Here is a 22,991-nt window from a genome sequence, read left to right as displayed (position 1 = left end):
ACGCATTCCTGTTGGTAGGAGAGTACTTGGTACAAACAGTGGAAAAACCACTTAGCAGTGGCTATTCCAACTAAACAGACCTGTTAGGGCAGGTGCTGTGGCATAGTGGATAAAGCCGACACCTGCAGTGCCAGCATCCCATATGGGCACCGGTTCGAGTCCCAGCTGCTCCACTTCCCATCCAGCTCTCTGCTGTGGCCTGGGAAAGCAGTAGAAGATGCCCCAAGTGCTTGGGCCCTGCACCCACGTGGGAGACCTGGAAGAAGCTCCTGGCTCCTGGCTTCAGACAGGTCCAGATATGACCATTGTGGTCATTTGGGGAGTAAACCAGTGGATGGAAAACTGATCTCTCTCTCTCTCTCTCTCTCTCTCTCTGCCTTTCAAATAAATAAATAAATCTTAAAAACTAAGCAGAGCTGTGTCTGTGCGCCCTATAACCTAGCTATTCCACTCTTAAACATGCGCCCAAAGGGCACCTACAAGCACATCGGTGGGGTCGCTATGTGTAAGAGGCGCGCCTGGAACAAGCCACGTGCCCAGCGAGGACATCGGACTGGCTGAGGACACGCTGCATACTCACACAGGCAAAATGAGAGAGAATGAATTGTTGATGCACACAATGGGATGAATGCCATGACCTCAGCAACGGAAAACACACGCTGTCTAGCCGGATTCCTAGGAAGCTTACCGCGACAAAACAGACCCACAGTGTTGCCATTCAGATGGCAACCCACTGTGCTGCGCTCTTGGGGCGGGGCCCCCGGGGACTTCTCGGGCTGCTACAGTTGAGTCTCTTGACCCAGACGGCGATCACCCGAGTGGGAACGCTTACCGTCGGCCTACACTCGCCCTTCCCTTATGCATCCTGTGAAATCAGCTCCACTCAGCGTCCCTAGAAGCCAAGCCCGAGAGGAAGGCCCCGTGTAAGTGGTGGGGGTGGGGTGGGAGGCTGGCCAGAGAAGCACTGCCTGGAAATGGCAGCTCCCGCTCTGCAGGCTCCAAGATGTGTTTGAACCTCGGCTTCCTCACTGGTAGAGTAGGGACACAGACGTCTGCGCAAGGCTCCAGGTGGGCAGGGGGCGTGTCTTCCTCCTTGCCCCTACCCCCTCCCCAGCCCAGGAAGCAGCCGCAGAAAGTGCACGGGGTGGGAGCCAGGTGAGCAGCCGCAGCAAAGAGCAGCACGTGTCCCTGACGTCGAGTTTAGCAGCTGGCCACAGTAGTAACACATCAGTAAAGGCACTAATGCAAGGACAGTATCATCTTGAGGCCCCGCGAGCGGCCAGGGGACCCCAAAGTCCGCCTTCAAGGAGCAGGCAGGCTCTGGGTGGCAAGGACTGGCTGCATCCCACCTGCAAACCATCAGGTGCTCACCCCGTGTGGTCAGCGACGGGCGATGGCCCAGGGCGGGGGGGAGAGGTCAGAGACAGGCGGCCCCGCCTCACTATGATGAATGGCTGCAACCTTCGGTCTGTAATTGCTCCGAGAGCACGCCCACGTGACACCAGCCCCAAGTCGCACACAGCCCCGGGAGAGGCAGCGCAGGAACCAAGGCAAGAGGGTCACGCGGCAAAAATTGGAGTCACACTCGGGAACCAGTGTCCACCGCCGGCCCCTCCCCGCCAACGCCTGCCCGCTGCAAGCCGGCCTGATGTACTCCCCACCACCACCACGGACGGTTTTCAAGCGTCTCTCTCCTGACTCATTAATAACTAATCTCACAACCGGTGCATCACGTGACAGTCATAAAATATTGCCTGCGCTTTGCCCAGCAAATTTTAGTATTGAGCCAATAATTGAATCCAAATTATCTATTAAGTTAATTCTTTAGTAGACAATATTTCACGCCCGAGGTCATTTTTCACAAGTGCTGGGGAACGCAGCACATGAGGACTCAGCGATGACTTGCCCCCACCTGCCGAGCAGGTGAAAAATAAAACTGCTGGGCTCAGCCTGCAGAGCGCCCAGCCCTGGCGCATCCTCTTCCTGGGTTCGCGTCCTTAGCGGTCACGTGGCGGCCAGGCGGCCGGAGCTTCTGCGCAGCCGCAGTGTCTCCGCGGCGCCATCCTGGGCCCACTCTGGTGTGGTCACGTGGCGGCCAGGCGGCCGGGGCTTCTGCGCAGCCGCAGTGTCTCCGCGGCGCCGTCATGGGCCCTCTCTGGTCCAGTCCCATCTCGCCCTCTCTCCAGACAGACTCTGGCCCTGAAGAAGTTGCTAAGCTTTGTGTGAAGGCAGGTGCACCGTGCCTGTGGGGCAGCTGGCCAGCCTATACCTTCCTTTTCTGAGCGCCAACTGACTACCCCCAAAAAATGGCTCCCTGAAGGTCTGTGCCACGAACCCTGCCTCACTGCCCCTCACCCAGTGGACCCCTGACTCAGGCCGAGGCCAGCAAAGCTCTCCTTGCCAGTTTTTTTTTTTTTTTTTTTAAGATTTATTTATTTGAAAGGCAGAGTTACAGAAAGGCAGAGAGAGAGGGAGAGAGGGATCTTCCATCTGCTGGTTCACTCCCCAAATGGTTGCTGCACCAATCCAAAGCCAGGAGCCAGGAGCTTCTTCCAGGTCTCCCATGCGGGTGCAGGGGCCCAAGGACTTGGGCCATCTTCTGTTTTCCCAGGCCATAGCAGAGAGCTGAATCGGAAGTGGAGCAGCAGGGACTCGAACCGGCGCCCATATGGGATGCCGGCAGTGCAGGTGGCAGCTTTACCCTTTACGCCACTCCTTGCCAGTGTTTCATGGATCCAGAGAGGTGGGTGAGAGCAGGAGACGGTGAGTGTGTGGGAGTGAGGCAGAGTGCACAGCAAGGTGGGAGGGGGGTGGGGCACACCCTCCTGTGTGGTCTGGGAGATCCTGTAAGTTTCTGCAGGAATCTTGTGTCTTTATGATGAAAGTGAGGCTCTGGGAGTCCGGTTTTGTTAGGGGAACATAGAAGGGGCAAATGAAAATGTATCTAACACCCACAGACGCAGAGACTTAAAAAAAAAGTGGCTCTTGGTTGAAGGTCTTGCTAAGGAGGCAGAGAAAGGGGCGGGAAAGCTACACCTTAACATCAGCCAAAAAACAAAATCTCTTAGAAATGCTGTGAATCGTTCATGTTCCCCGGGCCTCACACACTGCCCGGGGCTCCTGCCCACACCCCTCAGCCGCTTGTCTCCTGCCTCTCTACCGATCAGTCCCGATGACAGCCAGGGGCACCCTGGCCTCCCTGCGCTGCTCACCACGACGCCGGGAGAAAACAGTGACACATACGTTCGCCCCACCCGCGTCGAATGAGTGCCATTCAGTACACAGCTTCGTGCCCTGGGCAAGGCACCAGCAGACTAGCTTGCAGACTGGGAAGACATCGCTGTGTTTTGGACAGGCACACACACAGAGGGCTCCACCCACTGCCTCACTCCTCATGCTCTCAATGGCCAGGACGGGGCAGGGCCAGAGCCAGGAGCCAGGAACTCAACCCAGGTCTCCCGGGTGAGAGTAGAGACCCTATCGCCTCATTCTGGGGTCTTGCACTGGCTGGAAGCTAGAATTGAGAGCTGGAGCCAGGTACCCAGGTACCCCGATACCCCAGTGTGGGATACAGACATCTGAGCCACTGGGCTAAGTCCCTGCTCCTCAGAAGACAGTCTCACACCTGTGTCCCTGCAGTATCCATGGTCAGCTCTTCGTGATTTGCAGAACTCATGTGAGTTTCTGTTATCGTCAGCCAAAAGGGCTTTGCTCCACAGAACACTGCCAGACCAGCAAGGCTAAGCCTCTGTTTGCAACGCCAGCATCCCATAGGGGCACTGGTTCGAGTCCCAGCTACTCCACTTCCAATCCAACTCCCTGCTAATGCTCGTAGGAAAGCAGCAGAAGATGGCCCAAGTGCTTGGACCTCTGCACCCACGTGGGAGACCCAGATGGAGTTCCTGGCTCCTGGCTTCAGCCTGGTCCAGCCCTTGCCGTTGCGGCCATCAGGGGAGTGAACCAGCAGGTGGAAGACTTCTCTCTGTGTGCCTCTCCCTAACAAGCATGAGAGTTGGGGCTGGGCAGAGCTGCACGTACACATTAGCTTCTTTCTTTTTCCTTTTTAAAAAACATGTACTTATTTATCCAAAAGAGCTACAGAGAAAGAGGAAGAGAGGAGGGCGGGTCTTCCATCTGCTGGATCACTCCCCAGATGGCCGCAACAGCCAGGGTTGGGCCAGGCCAAAACCAGGAGCTTCCTCTGGGTCTCCCATGTGGATGCAGGGGCCCAATCCCTTGAGCCAGCATCTGCTGTTTTTCCCAGGCCGTTAGCAGGGAGTTGGATCAGCGGAGGAGCAGCCAGGACACGAGCTGGCCCCCATATGGGATGCCGGCCATACCACACCCCCAGCCCCATTAGCTTCTTCTTAAAGCAAGGAGGGAAGCCGTGTTCCTCCATTCAGTGCGATTTGCTCCAGGTTTGGAGTCAGCGGCCTTTCCAGACTAGGGAAAGCCCCTCCTACCGCTACTTCCCTGAGAAACATACAATAATGATGGTGACGGTGACGGTGATGGTGGTGGTGGTGGTGGTAGTGGTGATGATGATGATATAAATAGACACTGGACTTGATCCTTGTCATCATTTTTTTTGACAGGCAGAGTGGACAGTGAGAGAGACAGAGAGAAAGGTCTTCCTTTACCATTGGTTCACCCTCCAATGGTCACTGCGGCCGGCGCACCACACTGATCCGAAGCTGGGAGCCAGGTGCTTCTCCTGGTCTCCCATGGGGTGCAGGGCCCAAGCACTTGGGCCATCCTCCACTGTACTCCTGGGCCATAGCATGAGAGCTGGCCTGGAAGAGGGGCAACCAGGACAGAATCTGGGGCCCCGACCGGGACTAGAACCCGGTGTGCCAGTGCCGCAGGCAGAGGATTAGCCTAGTGAGCCGCAGCGCCGGCCATCTTTGTCATCATTTTTACAACAGCTATGAATAGACTATGAACTTCACCTAGTGCTTTTTCTGCAACTCCTGGGTGGATTTATTTATTTATTTGAAAGACAGAGTTAGAGAGAGGCAGAGAGAGAGGTGTTCCGTGCACTGGTTCACTCCCCAAATGGTGGCAACAGCTGGAACTGTGCCAATCCGAGCCAGGAGCTTCTTCTGGGTTTCCCACATGGGTGCAGGGTCCCAAGCACCTAGACCATCTCCTACTGCTTTCCTGGGTCATAGCAGAGAGCTGGATCAGAAGTGGAACAGCCGGGACTCGAACTGGTGCCCATATAGGATGCCAGCACTGCAGGAGGCGGCTTTACCCACTACGCCACAGCGCCGGCCCCAAGGGTGTTTTTGTTCTTTGGTGCTTGGAGGTGGTGCCTCGCCAGGCAGGCTTCGTGTGGGCTGCAGCGTGACTGTGGCAGTTGGTTCTCCCACACCACGGGGTTCCGCTGGCTAATGCCGTATTTGTATTATGTTCCTCTGTGTTTTTCCCTCCGGTCCTTGTCTAGTTTAAAAGGAACAAGTAAACTCCCTAGTCCTTTTTCCTCCCTGTTCTCTCTAAGGGTGGGGTTGCTTCTCCAGAGACCTCTGCAGAACTCACCTGCAAAGCGGCAAAGGCCTGGTCTTCCAAGGGAGGAACCGGCTGGGCTTTCAGTCTCTTCGCTTGTCACTGCTCTGCTCGAGTTTCCCGTCTATTCCTGGCCCAGGTTGCACTCTCCCAGGAAAGGGTACCTTGACCTAATTTTTCCAAGTTATTGGTGTTTCCTAATATTTCTTAGGATTACGGTTTTACTCTTTTTAAAAACCTATTGGCGGCCGGCGCCGCGGCTCGATAGGCTAATCATCCACCTGCGGCGCCGGCACCCCGGGTTCTAGTCCCAGTCAGGGCACGAGATTCTGTCTCGGTTGCCCCTCTTCCAGGCCAGCTCTCTGCTGTGGCCCGGGAGTGCAGTGGAGGATGGCCCAAGTGCTTGGGCCCTGTACCCCATGGGAGACAAGGAGAAGCACCTGGCTCCTGGCTTCGGATCAGCGTGGTGCGCCGGCCGCAGCAGCCATTGGAGGGTGAACCAACGGTAACTTTCTGTCTCTCTCTCTCACTGTCCACTCTGCCTGTGAAAAATAAAAAAAAAAAATTAAAAAAAAAAACTATTGGCAGGGGCCGGTGCTGTGACATAGAGGGTAAAGCCGCTGCCTGCAGTGCCAGCATCCCATATGGGCACTGGTTCTAGTCCTGCTGTTCCTCTTCCGATCCAGCTCTCTGCTATGGCCTGGGAAAGCAGTGGAAGATGGCCCAAGACCTTGGGCCCCTGCACCCACGTGGGAGACCCGGAAGGAGCTCCTGGCTCCTGGCTTTGGATCAGTGCAGCCCCATTCGCTGGGGCCATCTGGGGAGTGAACCAGCAGATGGAAGACCTCTCTCTCTCCCTCTCTCTCTCCCTCTCTCTCTCCCTCAGCCTCTCTGTAACTCTGCCTTTCAAATAATAAACCTTAAAAAAAAAAGAACCTATTGGCTCTCAGTTTCCTTGCTCGTCTGGCCCTGAGTTACCACGTTCTCTTCCTCAATCAGTCTTGCCAGTGGTTTTTCAACCATATTCCCGTTTTCAGAAGGCCTATCTCCCAGGATTCCGGGGGAGTGGCCCTGGGGGTGGCACTGGGTGGCTCTTCCTTCCAAAGTGTTCTGAACACTGCGCTCTGCAATGTTTGCCACTCGGTTAGCGGCCCGTTTGTGTCTTGTGTTCTGCGAACCACAGTTCCTGGAAGGCAGAGCTCACTGCGCCCTCACCACTATGTCACGTGAAATGGTGCCAGTGGGGCAGGTGCCATATAGCTACTGCCTATAATTCCAGCATCCCATATGAGCTATAGTGCGAGTCCTGGCTGCTCCACTTCCGGTCCGCCTCCCTGCTAAGGTGCCTGGGAAAATAGCAGAAGAGAGCCCAAGTGCTTGAACCCCTGTACCCTCGTGGGAACCCCAGGTGGAGTTTCTGGCCCCTAATGTCAGCCCAGCCCAGCCCTGGCTGTTGTAGGCATTTGGGGAGTGAACCAGAGGATGGATGATCTCTCTCTCTCTCTCTCTTCCAAATAAATAAATAAAATCTAAAAGATAATAATAAATAAATAAATAAGAAAAAAGATGGCGCCACTGGGTGCCATGTACCTGCTCCCTGGTGGGGACCTCAGGGAGCAGGGGGCTCACACCGGCGAGCATGAGGGTGATGATGGGGGCCTAGGAGATGGAGGAGGAACAGACAGGGCAGAAAGAAGGGTCCCCACGAAAACAGCAGCAGCAGCCCCCTGCATGCCTCTCCCCCACGCCACCCCGCTGAGCCCCAGGAACCATGAGAACTTTCCTAACCACGTGGGTCTCCCTGCTCCACCCTGCATCAGCCACCCCGGAAGGACCCCATACGGTGGCTGGCAGAGAAGGAAGAAGACAAGGTGGGGCAGCGGTGAGGGTGAGCAGAGCCCGGGCGGCTCACCCCAGAGTGCTCCCACTCCGGCTCAGGGACCCGGGAGAACAGCCAAGGGTGGGGGTGGGGGCCGGGAAGGGGGCGTGGCCACCGGCAAACCTCCCCTGAGAAGAATGAAGAGAGGAGAAACATCTGCTCAAGGAGGAGGCTACAAGACAGCCCGGGGCTCCTGCTGGCCCTGGGGCCAGTGATGCTGCCGCCACTATTTACTCAAAGGAGACTGCCTGCTTTTGTGGGGGGGGGCTCCCCATCCTGGCCCCCGATCCCTGCTGGAGGGAGGTCCCGGGGCACCGCCCAGGACTCCCTCCTGCTAGACCAGGACCCCTGCCAGGCAGAGTCTGGCAGAGTCTTCGGAGTGTGGGGAGGAGCTGCTTTGCCAATGTCTCCACCCGAGGCTGTGCCTCACCACATACCAAACCCGGGAGTGCTTCCCAGGCAGCCTCGCCCGGGTCCCTGGGGACTCCAGGGAGCGGCAGGAAGGGAGCAGACAGTTGCAGCCCACACACACAAAACACCGACACACACAACCCAACCAGGGAAATGCAGGCAGGAGAGGCAGACCCTCCCACGGTCCGTCTGGCCCCCTGGCCTGGGTGGAGAGCGCCTGAGCCAGCCTCCTCCCGGGGCCCCAGGCAGAAACCTCGGCTGCACGCTGACATCATTCACCCTCACCGGGCACAGCTCAAGGCTGCTGTCCGGGACACGCAACAGCCACGTTTCCCCAGCCTCGGTGCCCCGCAGTGTCGTCAGTTCCCCAAGACTAGAAAGGGCCTGTGTGCCTAGATCAGCGTCAGGGAGGACAGGGGCCACAGAGGCGGTGGCCCCCCTCCCCGGACTCCCCCGCGGCCCAGGGCACAAGGACGGAGGGACAGGGGTCTGACCTGCAGCCAGCAATCTCCACTGTGTAGCGGAGCGGTCATGGAGGCTGTCCCTGTGCCCGGCCTGCCTCCTCCGTGGGAAAGAAGGGCCAGGGGCTGTGGGAAGCACTCCTGTCCATCTCCCTTGAGCATGGTTTGGGGGAGGGGGGGGGTCTTGGGATGGGTGAAGGGGACCCCTAGGGTTCCCTGGGGAGGTTGGGGTGTCGTGGTGTTCTGTATTGTAAAACGTACTTTAAACCACTTTCCTGCCCACAAGTGGAGGCAAATGACATCCAACATAACACCTCGGCTTGCTGGGGACAGCATCTCCCCTGCAGGGCTGGGGCGAGACCAGCCAGCCCATGGGCAAGCATCCCAGGGTCTCGGCGGGGTTGGGGGGATGGGGAGCGGGGCTCCGGCATGAGGGCCGCGACACCGCACCTCACCGTGGCTTTCACAGGGCTGTCTCTGCTGACCGGCTCCCTGGAGCCTCAGCGCCCCCAAGAATGCCTGCCCCACACTTCCCCTCTCCAGCACAATGGGCATGCCCCGCTCCACCCCCACCACCCCCAAGAAACAGAGGCCTAGCCAACAGCTTCCTTCCCATGTCCTTGCAGTCTGAGTGGCTTCCAGTCTGGTGCCATCCTAGCAAAGGCCACCAGGAGAGACGTGTGTGTGTGTGTGTGTGTGTGCGTGTGCTCCCACGTGTGCAGGTCACACACACCTGTGCAGGTCTTCCCGGCTGCAGCATGCATGCCCGGGAGTGGGAACCACACGTACAAGAGCAAACGCGTCTGAAACGACGCTGAGGACACGGTGGTGGGGACCATGTGCTTCCCCGCCGAGAGTTTGCCACCCTGGGTTGAGTTGAGATTTTGGACTTCTGCCCATCAGGGAAGTAGGAAATGGTGTCTCTCAGCCTCCTCCACCCCTCCCCCCAGCCCCAGACGAAACATGAAACTTCTCTTGGCCTCAGTTTCCACACCTGTAAAATGGGCAGATGCGTCACAACTCGCCAGAGGACTCTTAACAGAACAGAATGCCAGAACACCTGTTAAGTGCCTGGCCCAGCGTCTGGGGCCCAAAAGCACGTCATTCAGGGCTATGGTGCAGCAGGTAAAGCTGCTGCCTATGGTGCCGGCATCCCATATGGGCACTGGTTCAAGTCCTGGCTGCCCCACTTCCGATCCAGCTCCCTGCTATGGCCTGGGAAAGCAGCAGAAGATGGCCCAAGTGTTTGGGCTCCTGCACCCATGTGGGAGACCGGGAAGAAGCTCCTGGCTCCTGGCTTCAGACTGGCGCAGCTCTGGCCATTGCAGCCATCTGGAGAATGAACCAGCAGGTGGAAGACCTCTCTCTCTCTCTCTGTGCCACAGTCCCCTCACACAGCCTAGACCATGACAGGGGCCACAACCTGTTTCCCCCCAAGCCTTCTCCCAGCAACCACACAGGCAGCTTTGCTCTTCTGGGTTCAGCTGCGTCTCTAGGCACACCCACAGGGAGACTGCTCTTGGCCTGGCCCCAATCCAAGGGCGCAGCTCTGGGAGCCACACACAGAACTCCCCATGGAGTGGATGCAGCCTGGACCCTGAACAGAGGGACATCTGTGGCTTCCCGTGAGGCCCCCTCCACCATGGGCAGGAAGGCCCCGCCCCAGCCACTTCCCAGGGGGCCTCTTCCTTTCCCTCCATTTAGCTGGTACCGGGGCATTTTAAATTCCAAGAGAGGCTTTGTGGAAATTCAACTGCAGATGATCACAGGAAGAATGCCATGGGAGGGGGGGACCACTGAGGGAGGTGGCCCAGGGCTGAGCAGTTCTCACCAGGGTCAGACAGGCAGGCAGAGGGACGGGCAGTGACACCAGGCAGGGTGGCTCCTGTCAGCTGTCCACCAGGCCCCCGGAACCAGACCTCGGCCCTGGGGATGCAGGGCCAGGCCACGGAGGTTGAGCTCCATGGGCTGGTCCCTTTCTAGGCATCTCCCTTTTGATCTGTTAGTCGATCAACTTCCCCCAAGAGGATACAAGTCTGGCTGGGAGAACTTTCAAACTGCAGTTAGAACTTCAGGGAGGTCCCTTAAGCACCCCCTACAGGGGCCTCTCTCCAGGACCCCCCCCCTTAGAACACAGAGATGGAAAGTGCCTGTCCCCGCAGCCCCCAGCCCCACATACACCGCTCCAAGCTGCTGCCCAGCCCCCTGCAGACTGCTCAGACCGCCCGACTGTCAGTACATTTAGAAACTCCTCCCTTCCTCCCTTCCTCCCTCCTTGTCTTTGTGTTTGGCCGCCTGCGTACCCCGGTGCAGCGCCTGGCTTTGAGTCTCAGCTCCGCTTCCAATTCTAGCTGCCTGCTGATGCACACCCTGGGAGGCGGCACGTGATGGGCCAAGCACTTGGGTCCCTGGCACCCAGGATGGAGCTCCTGGCTGCTGGCTTCAGCCTGGCTCAGTCCGACCAGTTGTAGCGAACCAGCGGATGGAAGCTCGCTCACTCACTCTCTTGCTCTTTCTTTCAAAGAAATATTTTTTAAAATGTTTTAAAAAATGATCCTGAGGCCAGTGTCACATGTGGCATAGCAGGTAAAGCCGCTGCCTGCAGTGCTGGAATCCTACATGGGCGCGAGTTCGAGCCCCAGCTACTCCACTTCCGATCCAGCTCTCTGCTATGGTCTGGGAGAGCAGTGGAAGATGGCCAAGTCCTTGGGCCCCTGAACCCGCGAAGGACACCTGGAAGAAGCTCCTGGCTCCTGGCTGTGGACTAGCACAGCTCCGGCCATTGCAGCCACCTGGGGAGTGAACCAATGGATGGAAGACCTCCCTTGCTCTGTCTCTTCCTCTTGCTAACTCTACCTTTCAAATAAATAAATCTTAAAAAAAAAAAAAAGAAAAAGATCCTGTTGGTTTGACTAAAAACCTTTCTATACTACATCTTCAACTGGACAATCAGTACAGAAAATAAAAAGTGTTGTGAAACAGTGAGGCTGGGTTATAAAAATCGATTCAGCAGCTGTGCAGGCTGGAGCCGGATTTCATTGGGCTTCTCTGTTCTCTCCCCTTTGCCTCTGACCTCTGACCCTGGGCCCCGGGCTCTAGGCGGTGGGTGGTTGGAAGGAGCCGGCTTTGATGGAGCTGGGTGTGCCTGCCCGGCGCCCGCCCTCTTTCCACGTGATCCTCCACCTGAGCGTGAGTCCGTCTGGAGAGGCAGCTGTTGCCCCCTAAATGCCTGGTATTTCTAACAAGCTCCCGATGCCCCTGCGGCTGCCTCTTCCCAGTCACACACGTGGACAAGCCGGCCACGCAGGCTGCTGCTACCAGGAGCCACTCTCAGCAAATAAAACGCACCTGCTCCCCACTTCGCCCTCCCTCCCCAGGCTCCTGTTAAGGCTTCCGGGCTCAGCCCTGGGTCGATTTTCCTCGGTTTCTTTACCCAGACAGCCGGCCGGCCCAGTACAGAGCAAGCCCCCGCCCTCCCCCCGCAGCGCGTTCCCCACACCGCGGGGTGGTGGGGGGAGGTCTTGGGCTGGACCATCACGTTGGCTGTAAGTGGGGGCGGGGTAAACCAGCACATGCAGGTTACCTGGCGGGGTAGGATGGAGAAATCAGGTGCTGGGAGCTTTGATTATCAGATGAGTGAGACACTCAACACAGCCTCTCAAACAGCTGTCCGAGCGCGTCCACCGTCCACAGGGGGCGCAGCCCAGCCTCAAGCCCCACCCCCACCCTGCCCTGGGGGTGCTCCGTCTACACACCCTCCTGCAGATCTTGCCAGGCGTGGGAGAGCTGGTGGTCCCAGAACAAAGCGGGGGGCTGCCAAACTTGCTTTCCAGGACATTTATTGGAGCCTTTTGCTTAATTAAGCATGAATGCGGACCAGGGGCCCCAGCCCCAGCCCCGGCCGGGCTGACAGCAGCCAGGCGCACAGAGGGAGGGGTGGGGCCGGGAGCCGTCTGTTCCCATTGTAGACAACGTTATTAAAAAAAATAAACTTTACAATAATACATTTTCGCTCATCTGGGGGGGGGCAGGAGTGGAAGGGCTATTATTTCGATAGTTCCATTTCTTAAAAAAAGGAAAGAACGGGGAACCACAGGACACACAGATGTGATGTGCATATACACACGTTTGGAAAGACCGTATGTACAGCTGACTTAGGTCTCAGAGATGGAGGGGGGCACGGGCACGAGAGGGGCGTGCAGACAACAGCCCGAGAGACGCACGCCCACCCGCCGGTTCCTGCTGCCCCTCTCCACTGAGGGACATGCCCCCCCACCCGGCGCCAACAAAGCCTCGTTTCTCTCTGACCCTGAAACTCTTTGCCACCAAGGAGGCAGAAGCGCCCCACCTCCACCCTGGAGCGGGTGCCCCAGGCGGGCTGCGCTGGGCTGGGCTCTCCGCCATCCGTGCCTCCCTGGGAGCTCAGGGTACATCACCCCTTCTGCAGGGGTACTCCCCATGCCAGACACCGACCCACCGGCCCGCTGAGGGCACAGAAGCAGTCAATACTCCCGCAGCTAAGAGCAGGGGCAGACGGCGCCCACAGGTTCCCGGTGCCCGCTGCCCCCGCCAGCCCCCGGCAGGTGTCCAGCAGGGGCTGCCCTGCCTCAGCCTGCAGCAGGCACAGTCACACGCCCCCTTGGCAGCAGGGTCTTGGTCTCTTGCTTCAAAAGGGTCCAAAGAAGAAAACTCCAGCTGAGGATGGAGGCTGCCCACCTGCTTGTCTGTCTGGCTTAGAAAAACGTCTCCAGAGAAGAAACCTGGGAGGAGACAGGCTCAGAGACAAGGTGGGAGAAGATTCGCTTTTGTCTTGATTTGTTTTTTTGCAAGGTGTGTGTGGTTGTCTCGTGTGTGTCTGTGTGTGTCTGCTGTGTCAGGCGGGAGTCCTTGGCGGTGGCGCTTCCAGGAGCCTTGCGAACACAGTTCCCCGGGGTGGGGGGCCTACAAGGCCCAGGTGAGCAGGAGGAGGGGGAGCGCCGTCAAGGCAGCCGCTGGCCTGGCTCGGCGGGGGCCTGAGTTGGGTTTGGTCACCTTGTTGCTTCCTGGGATGATGTCTGTCGTCAGCTGAGTCCGCGGCGTCCGCGGCACGAGGGAGCCAGCGACACGGAGAGTGAAGAGGGGATTAAGAAAGAAAGAGAAAAAAAGCAGGGCTGGGATCAAAGACCAGAACGCGGGCACCCCTCAAGCCCCCACCCTGTCTGCACTCTGATCCCCCCGCCCCCGGCTGGCATCCACGGAGCTGGCCAGGCAGCCTCAGAGGGGACTTGGGGGGGGGGGGGGCCTGTGTAACAAGGCCCCTGCCCTGCACTGGGAGCAGGGACCTGCATCCCAGTGAGAAGACTTCAAGAGGAGGGTCTCAGGGCCCCACAGAAGAGGGGGAGGGGAGGGGAGGTAGAGAGGGGAGGAGATGCAGGAGGGGAAGGAAGGGGAGGGGAGGGTGGGAGGGTAGGAGAGGCAGAGAGCAGAAAGGAGAGGGAGGGGAGGGAGGGGAGGAGAGGCAGAGAGGGGAGGGGAGGGGAGGGGGGAGGGGAGGAGATGCAGGAGGGGAAGGAAGGGGAGGGGAGGGTGGGAGGGTAGGAGAGGCAGAGAGCAGAAAGGAGAGGGAGGGGAGGGAGGGGAGGAGAGGCAGAGAGGGGAGGGGAGGGGAGGGAGGGAGGGGAGGAGATGCAGGAGGGGAAGGGAGGGGAGCCCACGTCCCCGGTTCCTCAATGTCTGAAGCTCTCATGCGAGCGTCTCTCTCCTTCCTCCAGCCCCGTCCCTTCTAATACCCGGGAACCAGCGCCAAGCAAGGGCTCAACATGAAGAATACGGAAGGCTGGAGCTGCACTATGGAGACCCGGAAGAAGCTCCAAGCTCCTGGCTCCCGGCTTCGGATGGAGCTCAGCTCCAGCCGTTGCAGCCATTTGGGGAGTGAACCAACGGATGGAGACCTCTCTCTCCTCCTCTCTCTCTCTGCCTTTCAAATAAATAAATGTTTTAAAAAAAATAAAAGCAAGGAAGGTATGGGAGCTGCCACTCATCTCTCACCAAAGGGGCCAGCATGTGTGGGACCTGCGGCAGCCTGTGGCTTCCCTCACCCCTGCCCGGCACCAAGCGCCCGCTCCATCCAGGCAGGGCCAGGCACTCAGCGGGCCCCCGGGGCTCTGGGTGGGAGACTCACCCGGGACACAGCCCCCTGGGGCCCTGTCCCACACCCACGCCCACTGCGCCCCTCACTCACCTCCGTGAAGCACATGTTCAACTCTTTGGAGCTGTTGGCCTTCAGCCCCTGCTCCTGCGGGAGAGAAGGCACGGGTGAGGCCAGGCTGTGGTGGTGACTGGCGGAGGTGGCATCAGGCACAGGGAACACAGCAGGGAGCACTGGCTCAATCCCACCAGCACAGAGGGCCCCTTTGTGACACCCCCTCCCCCGCAATTCCGCCATGACTCCCCAGGCTCCCAGGGAACAGAGCCCTAAGCTCTGCTGTCCGACTGGCAGCTCTCGGCTGTCGGCACAAGCCTGCACCCCGTGAGCGCCTCAAAGGCAGGTGTGTCCTCTTGCCCCTACAGGGGGCAGCGTGTGGTGGTTCCCAACAGTACCTCAGCAAATGCTGCGCTAGATGCATGCAAACCCGAGTGAATGCATGCGTGCATGCATGCATGCAGGTGGTGTCTGAGCGCCAGCTCCTGCGCACTTGCTACAGCCGCAGGAAGACTGAGCCTTCGTCTGCACTTGGCGGGAGGAGAGCTGTGATCGATTAGTGATGCCTGCCACTGGTGCATGTCAGGTGGACTTCTGACGACTGTGCCAGGGTGAGCTGTTTCTCCCCTCCAGCAGACATGCAGCCCCTGGCAGCCCCATGCACACGGTGAGGAAGTCTGGCCAGAGGACAACTCTGGCTCGACCACCTGGATGCAGGACCGTTCTGGGAGGGATCCGTGGGAACAGCTGGGGACCTGGTGCTTCTGTCCTGACGTCCTGTAGCGTGTCCCCAGGCACGGGTGGGGAAGCTCAGGCCACCAGGAGCAAGCGGGAAGCCCAGAAAACGGTGCCTAGAGCACTGCTCTCTCCCGCGGACACGGAGGACAATCCACCACCCAGGACACCCAGCCAGCCAAACGGGGGCCCGGCTGTGATACAGAGACCCCAGCCATGGGAGCACCACTGCCTGGGGTGGTGACTCCAGAGGGCAGGACAGCAGGAACAGGGCCAACAGCCAGCCAGGAACGTCTTGTTCAAGGCCACGGCACAGTGTCTCCAGCCAACCCCACGGCTCCACTCTACAGGGGGCCCTAAGAGAGCCCAGGACTGAATGCCGTCCCCTCCTCCCCATCCCATGCCACCACCAGGCTGCCATCACCCCCTGCTTGCCCCGTCACCACGGCACACAAGGTCCTTCCCAACCCAGTACAACCAAAACCGCTCCCTTTTAATTTGTTTTCTGTATCAGAACCATGCACGGAATTGAAAACAACAAAACACAATGCGGGGGAAGGCAGGGGCGGGCCCAGCTCCCAGGGAAGCTCAGGGACCCCAAGGTCAGCCCACGGAGAGGTGGCAAAGCCCCAGAGCCCAGCACCAACCTCTCCTGCCCAGCCAGGGGGGAGGAGGGCAGAGGCTGCTCCTGATAGTGGGCGGGACTTGACAGGTCCCTCTTGGAGAGGGCAGGGAGGGGGTGTTGGCAAACATCACACAGGAGGATGAGGAGACAGGAAGAGAGAGGGGCAGGGTTTGGCACTTGGGACGCCAGCATCCCGTATCAGAGTGCCTGGTTAGAGTCCTGGCTCCTCTTCTAATCCAGCTTCCTGCTGATGCACACCCTGGGAGGCAGCAGGCGGGAAGTGAACCAGCAGATGGAAGATCTGTGTGTGTGTGTGTATCTGCCTTTCAATCAAAATGAAAAATGAAGAAAAACACTTTTCTAAAGAGAGAAGTAGAGAAAAGGAAGCATCGGGCAGAAAGGAGGGGAGGGGAGGGGACAGGGTTGTGGGGGAGGGGAGGCAGAGGAGGACCACGTGGCTCTCATCAGAAGGCGATGAGGACACCTCCCTGGGCTGGCCCCCAGTGAGCAGCCTCTGCCAGGGGCCACAAGCCCTTTGCAGGGAGGAAAAGACCCCTTTCCTGTCCCAGTTCTGTGACCTGCTGAATCCAAGGCCAGCCCAGCCCCCGGCGCAGATTCCAAATGGGCTGCCCTGAACCCCGCTCCTCAGAGCGGCGACTTCACGGCGGCAGGTGCTTGTCCACACAGACCCAAGCCAGTCCTTCACTTTCCTGACCAAAGGGTCCCGCCCTCAGCATTCGCCCCTCGATCCCAGGCGGCCACACGCAGAAGAGGAAGAAGAGCCTGACACGGGGATGGAGACGCTCGGCTCCCCGAGGCGCGTGACGGCTGTGAGGATGAGCAGGTGCATGGCTCAGCCCCACACCCACCCAAGGGCTCGCTGCTCATGGAGCCGGGTTCTGTGCACACAGAAGAGACTGGAAAACCCGGGCGGAAGCGGGCAGCCTGGGCGGTGAGGAAGCTCAGCTTCCACCCCCCCACCCCCCCCCCCCGCTTCTTGGCAACCGGTGACAGAGATGGAAGAAAGCGCACGCAAGGGAGCCTGCAGCAATGGCCAACCCCAGGCCACTGCCCCAGTCCTGGGCACACAGAACACCTGGGCGGGTACAGAGGAAAGAAAACCCCACCACCTCCTGCAAACCACGCCCGGGTTCAACCACCCCCTTCCTGGCCCCCACAAGTTCTCCCCACCCCTCCTGCAAGTGAGTCGGCACCCTGCCCCCAGGGGTCTCCCACCCACTCCTCAGTAAGAGGTGGGCTCTGGGCTGACCCCAGGCATGAGCCCCCAAATTTCCCACTGGATGGAGTCCCTGTCTCAGCCCCATGACCAGCCCCTCAACCCACTGTGGCAGGTGCAGGGTCTGTGGATGACGGTGCCACAAGGGCAGAGCCCCTCTGCCGGGGTGCAGGACCCAGGGGACTCCTCAGCAGACCCCTAGAACGCGCAGAGGCCTCTGGGAAGAGCTGACCCGTGGCTGTGCTGCGTGGAAGAGGCGGCCTGTGCAGGTGGCATGGGGGAGGGGCCCGGCCAGGAGGGAGGAGGCGGCCAACACAAGGCCCCAGGAACCAGAAGGAAAGCACACCGACTCCTTCCTCCCCTGCCCGCCTCACTCCTGACCCCCAGGCCTGGCCTCCATGCCGATAACTAAACCCGGTGTTGTCCTGCTGGCCAGAGCGGCTGGCTGTCTCCTGGGTGCCCTGCTGTGTCCCTCGGCCTCAGTACCCCTGACCTCACCTGTGCCCCGTGAACATACCAGCCCTGCTAACTCCCACCTCCTCCTCCCCCTCCACTCCCTGCCGCCACCCTGGTCCGATCCTCACCCCTCTCCAGGATGCATCTGGGGTGCCCAGGCTCTCCTGTTCTTAGCTTCCTGTTCCCACCCCCCCTTAGAGACCCTCTTCTATAGCAGGGCTCTCTTGGTCCCTGGGGGGGGGGGGTGGAGGGCAAGGGCCAGCATTCCCATCAATCAGCCAGAACTGAGGGACAGGAAAGGCGTGTGGGCGGGGGGATGCACACCCCCAGGCAGCCTCCAGCCAGGCCCAGGGCAGGGGCACAGGCTGCTGCTCCCCACTCCCAGCACCCGGCATGCAGTGAGCTACAGGAGCTCCGTAACAAGACCGAAACCCAAGCGAAATCAGGGCCCTTCCTCTTCTGCTTCTGACAAGGAAGCTAGGGCCACATGCTTCCTCTCCCTGCCTTCCTGGGGTCGCTGGCCCCAGCAGTCCTGCCCAGAGTGACTTGGCCACTAGGCTGCAGGTGGACCAGCCCTGGGGTCAGGCCTGCGGGAGCCCCAGCGTGGGTGCAGCCCTGATCAGCAACCAAAGCACTTTCACCTCCACCATCTCCCTGCAACCCGACCAAGTTCAAGGCAGGCTGAAGAGTCTGCAGAATCCCAGGCTGGGCCTCCAGCAGCAGACTCTGAGTCCTCAGACTCCCAAGGGGCTGCGGGGGGGCAGGAAGGCACGCTGTGCACCTTTCTGCACGGCCCCCATGAGTCACGGCGAAGCCCTGGCAACTGTCTGCTGAGTCAGTGTCTCGGGTGAGCTGGCCCCAAAGGGCTCTGGAGGAAGCCGGGGGGGGGGGGGGGGCGCCAGGCAGGGCCCAGAGAAGCATGGCGGGGGAGGGGTGGCAATGGCACAGTGTGGTCCCCTACCAGGTGACCACCCAGGCCGCCCATCACTCATGCATGAAATTCAGCTGGCAACTGTGTGTGGCATGGGACCCCAAGTCCACTGCCAGCAGCCACTAGAGTATGCCCAAGGGTGACCGGGCACCTTAGCCCGCCATCAGGGGAGGCGGCCCAGCGGAGGGAGCAGCCCAATGGATGCTCCTCCATGCTGGGCCTGGCTCAAGTCCTCACCCTGGGCACCGTGAATGCCCACTGTGGACCTCAGGAACCTGCCACCTTGTTCACACTGGTGCCCCCACAGCCTGACACCAACCAGTGTTGCTGCTCCTGCACCTGTGCCCGGCTGGGCCTCAGAGCCCATCAACCTGCTTGGCCGTCCAGGTGCCACATCCTTGCCTGCACCGTCTCCTCTGCCCTCCCTGGTGGGGCTCCCTTCCAAACCCCTTGTCTCTCCTGGACCCGTGTGTTCATGTGTGTGCACATGCATGCCCGTGTGCAGCCTGCCTAGAACCAGGCAGAGCCCAGGGCAGCGAATGGCCTGGGCGGGAGAGAGAAGCCGAGTGGGCAGCCCACGACGAGCCTCCGCAGTTTGACTCCCAGCTGCTCTGCTTCTGATCCATCAGCCTGTGAGCGCGCCTGGGAAAGCACTGGAAGGCGGGCTTGTGTGCCTGCCACCCAGCTGGGAGACCCGAATGGAGTTCCGGGTTCCAGACCTGGCCCTGGCAGCCACTTGGGAAGTGAACCAGGGGATGGAGGCACATCCCCCCCCACACACACACACTCCTTGCTCTGCCTCTCAAATCACACATCGTTAACAAAAATACTTGCAAGACCAATACTCCGCTGCTGGCTTCCTGCCACTCCCCAGACCCGCACCTCGCGAAGGCCTCCTTCCCCCGCAGGGCCTCACCTGGACAGAAGTGCAGGTGGTGACGACACTCGTCCCCAGGCCGGTGCTGTCACTCAGGTCATCCGGCAGGGAAGGCGTCTTCTCGACCCGAGGGGCCTGCGTGGCCAGGAACGAGGGGCCCTTCAGGGACATGTTCACGTCTGTGCCGTTGCCGAAGGCCTGGATGGCGTTCCCTGGGGTGACAGGTGGATGCCGGGAAATGGGGACCCTCCGCTCTCACTGCCGCCCTGCCCCCACTCTGACCCTCGCCTTCCCCGGGGCAGAGGGCAGCGCCCCCACACCTAGCCTGGCTGTCGCCCCATTTCAGACACCCACGGGGCGAAGCAAGCAGGCTGAGACAGAGAGGAAAGAGGACTAACCCAAGAGGATTAACCCCTTGGATGGAACTCTGTGTCTCAGGCTGCACCCTCTAACCAGGAGCCTGGAGCGACCCCGCGCTCCACTCGACGACCCACACACCCTCTGCACCGCGGATAACTCCTTCCAACACTGCGCTATCCCGGCCCCTCTGCCTGGGGAGGCTCAGCCGCGATGCCTCCCCACCCGCCCACCTGCCGAAGCTCCCTCCCTCCCCCAGCCTGGTTCACAACGGCTGTGGTCACACAACTGCTGCAGCCTGCTGATGGGGCTCCGTGCGGGGTGGTGGGAGCCCCAGCCCTAACCCCACCACCTCCACGCACGAGCAGGGGGGCTTCCAAGATGCCGATCGGTCAGCCGGTCCCATCACCTTCAGATCGGTAATGCCCCCTTGAGGACCCCCGTGCACACAATGCCTCTCTCCAGCCGTCCTCAATGCCATGTGGCACGGCTGGGCCTCCATGGGCTTCTGGGGAGCCTGGGCCTCTGCCTGTCCAACCAACCGATGCCGGGTCACCCGCCCACCAATGGCTACACCTTCTGAGAGGCCTTCAGGCCTGGGGACATCCAGCCCGTCCCATGATCACAGCCACCATCAGTCCCCCTCCATCCGAAGCCGGCTTCTCAATGACAGGCACTGTCACCTGTGTCCCCAGCACCATACAAAGAGGCAGGAAAGAAGGATGGATGGATGGATGGACAGACGGACGGATGGCAAGGAAGGGGAGAGGAAGAAGGGACAGGGCTCTGCTGTGCGTCTCTCCAAGAGCTCAAAGCCCAGAGTCGTGGTGGAGAAAGGGTGGTGGTGAAAGCCCCGTGTCCACCACCAGCCGTACGCACAGCCAGAGGAGGCAAGGGCTGGGGCGCAGCCCAGGGCCCCGCCCAGTACACCCCCTGACTTACGGAGGCACGGGTTCTCGGTGAAGTCCCTCAGGAACCTCTCGCACTCCTCCTCCATGTTCCCGCTGCCACGACAGCTGCACCAGGGGGACACCACGATGCCGGTGGGGCTGGAGTCCACGTAGTTGGGGGTCATGTCGAAGCCTGGTGGGGGAGGGGGAGGACAGGGAAGCAGTGGGGCCTTCCCTCTGGGCCCCGGACCCCCTAAAGACACACACACACATACCGGCTCCCAATCCTGACTGAGAGCCCAGGGCCCATGGGTACCAGCTGGGGGAGCCTGGGCAAGTTAACGCGACTTTCCTAAGCCTCAGTTTCCTCATCTGTGAAATGGAGACGCCAACATCCACTCTCGGGAGAACCAATCAGACAGTTCGTAACCTGCTCAGGGCAGGGCCTGCAATAAATGCTACCTTTTTTTTTTTTTTTTTTTTTTTTTTGACAGGCAGAGTGGACAGTGAGAGAGAAAGGTCTTCGTTTTGCCGTTGGTTCACCCTCCAGTGGCCGCCGCGGCCGGCGCACCGCGCTGATCCGAAGCCAGGAACCAGGTGCTTCTCCTGGTCTCCCATGGGGTGCAGGGCCCAAGCACTTGGGCCATCCTCCACTGCACTCCTGGGCCACAGCAGAGAGCTGGCCTGGAAGAGGGGCAACCGGGACAGAATCCGGCGCCCTGACAGGGACTAGAACCCGGAGTGCCAGCGCCGCAGGCAGAGGATTAGCCTAGTGAGCCGCGGCGCTGGCCAGTAAATGCTACCTTCTGTTCCTACTGCAAAAGCGTTATAAAGCCCAGGGGCTTTCTTGCCCCAGGATAAAGAGCCAGGGCTGCTTCCTCCTCCATGCGGGGTTGGCCTCTGCCTGACCCCACCCCCAGCCCCCCTCACAGCCCTGGATCTGCCTCAGAGAAAGCCACACTCGAGGTACGTATGGAGGGCTCACCGATCATGCCCGCGTAGGAGCCCAGACACGCTTGGTAATTGTCCCCGGGGCAGCTGGTGACAGTCCGGTAGGAGGCTCGACAGTTGGCGTGGAAGTCGGCCAGCCGGGACCTGTGCAGGAGAGATCCAATGGAGAAACAGGGGCTTAGTCTGGTGGGCTTCCCACCTCCTCTGCCAGACCAGCTCCTCCGGCAGCTCCCCGGGATGGAGGGAGACTGAAAGAGGGAAGGGAAGTCAGAGCTGGGGGCTCCCCAAGAACCAGGCACAAGGTGTGGCTTAAGAAAAAGCCCACAGCTACCAGCCCAAGGGCTCGGGAAGGCAAGAAGCAGTGCACTCGGAACGGCTTTGTTCTGGAAGAGGAGCGGGTGTGGGAGGTGCAGGAGGCATGAGGGCTGGGCTCCACGTTCTCCCGAGAACACTCCTGGATGATCTTATCCATACATCAGTCTTCCCATCTGCAAAACCAGCCCAATAATCCCAGTCCCCGCCACCACACGGGATCCGTCCAAGACTGAAAGGAGCCAGATGTCAGGGAGGTAACAGAGTCTGTATGGGGTGAGAGACCCCCGTGGCCATTCCTGATGGTCTCTCTACTGTGCCATGTCCGAGCCAGACACCCATGCCTCCCCTCCATCACCCACCCCAGGGCCACCAGGCAGGATCAGCCACTGATTCCCCAGAAAACTGGGACATGCCGTCACCCACTCCTCCCCACCGGCACCTCGGACGCCACACCCTAACCACCTGTGCACAGCTCCTCGCCCAGCCAGGAGCTGTCTGTCTGAAGGCAGATGCTGTCTGCCTGGGGGTCTGTCCCAGTCCCCAGCACCAGACCTGGACATGGCGCGGTGTGGCCACGGATGTCCAACAGCAATCATCACCTCCTACAGGTGAATCCACTGCCACGCGGTCCTCAGGTGTCTGTGCCTTATCCAAGGGTGTCGTGCAAATGAGCGCACAGTGGGACTCGACCCCTCCTGCACCTCCCAGTGTCAAGCCCAAGTTCCCCACCAGAACTTTGTCCCCTTTGAGAAAGGAGATGGAGAGGGAGTAGACGAGAGACAGGGAGAGACTGAGACAGCCTGAGCAAGGAGAGAGAACCCAGACTCGAAATAAGAGGTGTGTTCTGCTCACAGTCCTGGAAGTTCAAGGTCATGGCTGCAGCACGGGCTGAGCTCTGGGTGAGGACCCCACACCAGAGGGAGTCACGGGGCAGGAACGTGTGTGTGAGGAAGGGACCCAACTCAAAGCCAGAGCAAGCTCTGTTCACAGCCACCCTCCTGTGGGCAGGGACTCAGGGGCCCAGCACGACTATTCCGTCACAGCAACTTGGATGAAGGTACTTTCACATCCATCCTTTAACACTGAACCCTCACAAAACCTCTGTGAGATCTGACAAGGAGGTGTTACCACCCCATTTTACGGATGAGGAAGCTGAGCCCCGGAGAGCTTGACAGAGCCA

General features: G+C 59.8%; 1 protein-coding gene across 1 annotated transcript in view; it reads right to left on the bottom strand.

The window, feature by feature from the left end:
- Positions 1-12,078: 12,078 nt before the first annotated feature.
- GFRA2 (GDNF family receptor alpha 2) overlaps positions 12,079-22,991 on the bottom strand; it is a 68,909-nt gene continuing 57,996 nt past the window's right edge. Inside the window, exons 5-9 of the mRNA XM_070047336.2 lie at positions 21,531-21,640; positions 20,598-20,738; positions 19,338-19,510; positions 14,477-14,530; positions 12,079-13,320 (exon numbers count right to left, since the gene is read on the bottom strand). Coding sequence (XP_069903437.2) covers positions 13,198-13,320; positions 14,477-14,530; positions 19,338-19,510; positions 20,598-20,738; positions 21,531-21,640 — 601 coding nt within the window. The 3' untranslated portion in view covers positions 12,079-13,197. The remainder of the gene's footprint in view (positions 13,321-14,476; positions 14,531-19,337; positions 19,511-20,597; positions 20,739-21,530; positions 21,641-22,991) is intronic.

This window comes from Oryctolagus cuniculus, chromosome 8, assembly GCF_051225735.1.
Source record: "Oryctolagus cuniculus isolate XC-2025 breed Fujian yellow rabbit chromosome 8, ASM5122573v1, whole genome shotgun sequence".
Lineage (NCBI taxonomy): Eukaryota > Metazoa > Chordata > Mammalia > Lagomorpha > Leporidae > Oryctolagus > Oryctolagus cuniculus.
Note: the sequence above shows the minus strand (reverse complement) of the source record. Positions and strands in the feature narration are given on the sequence as shown.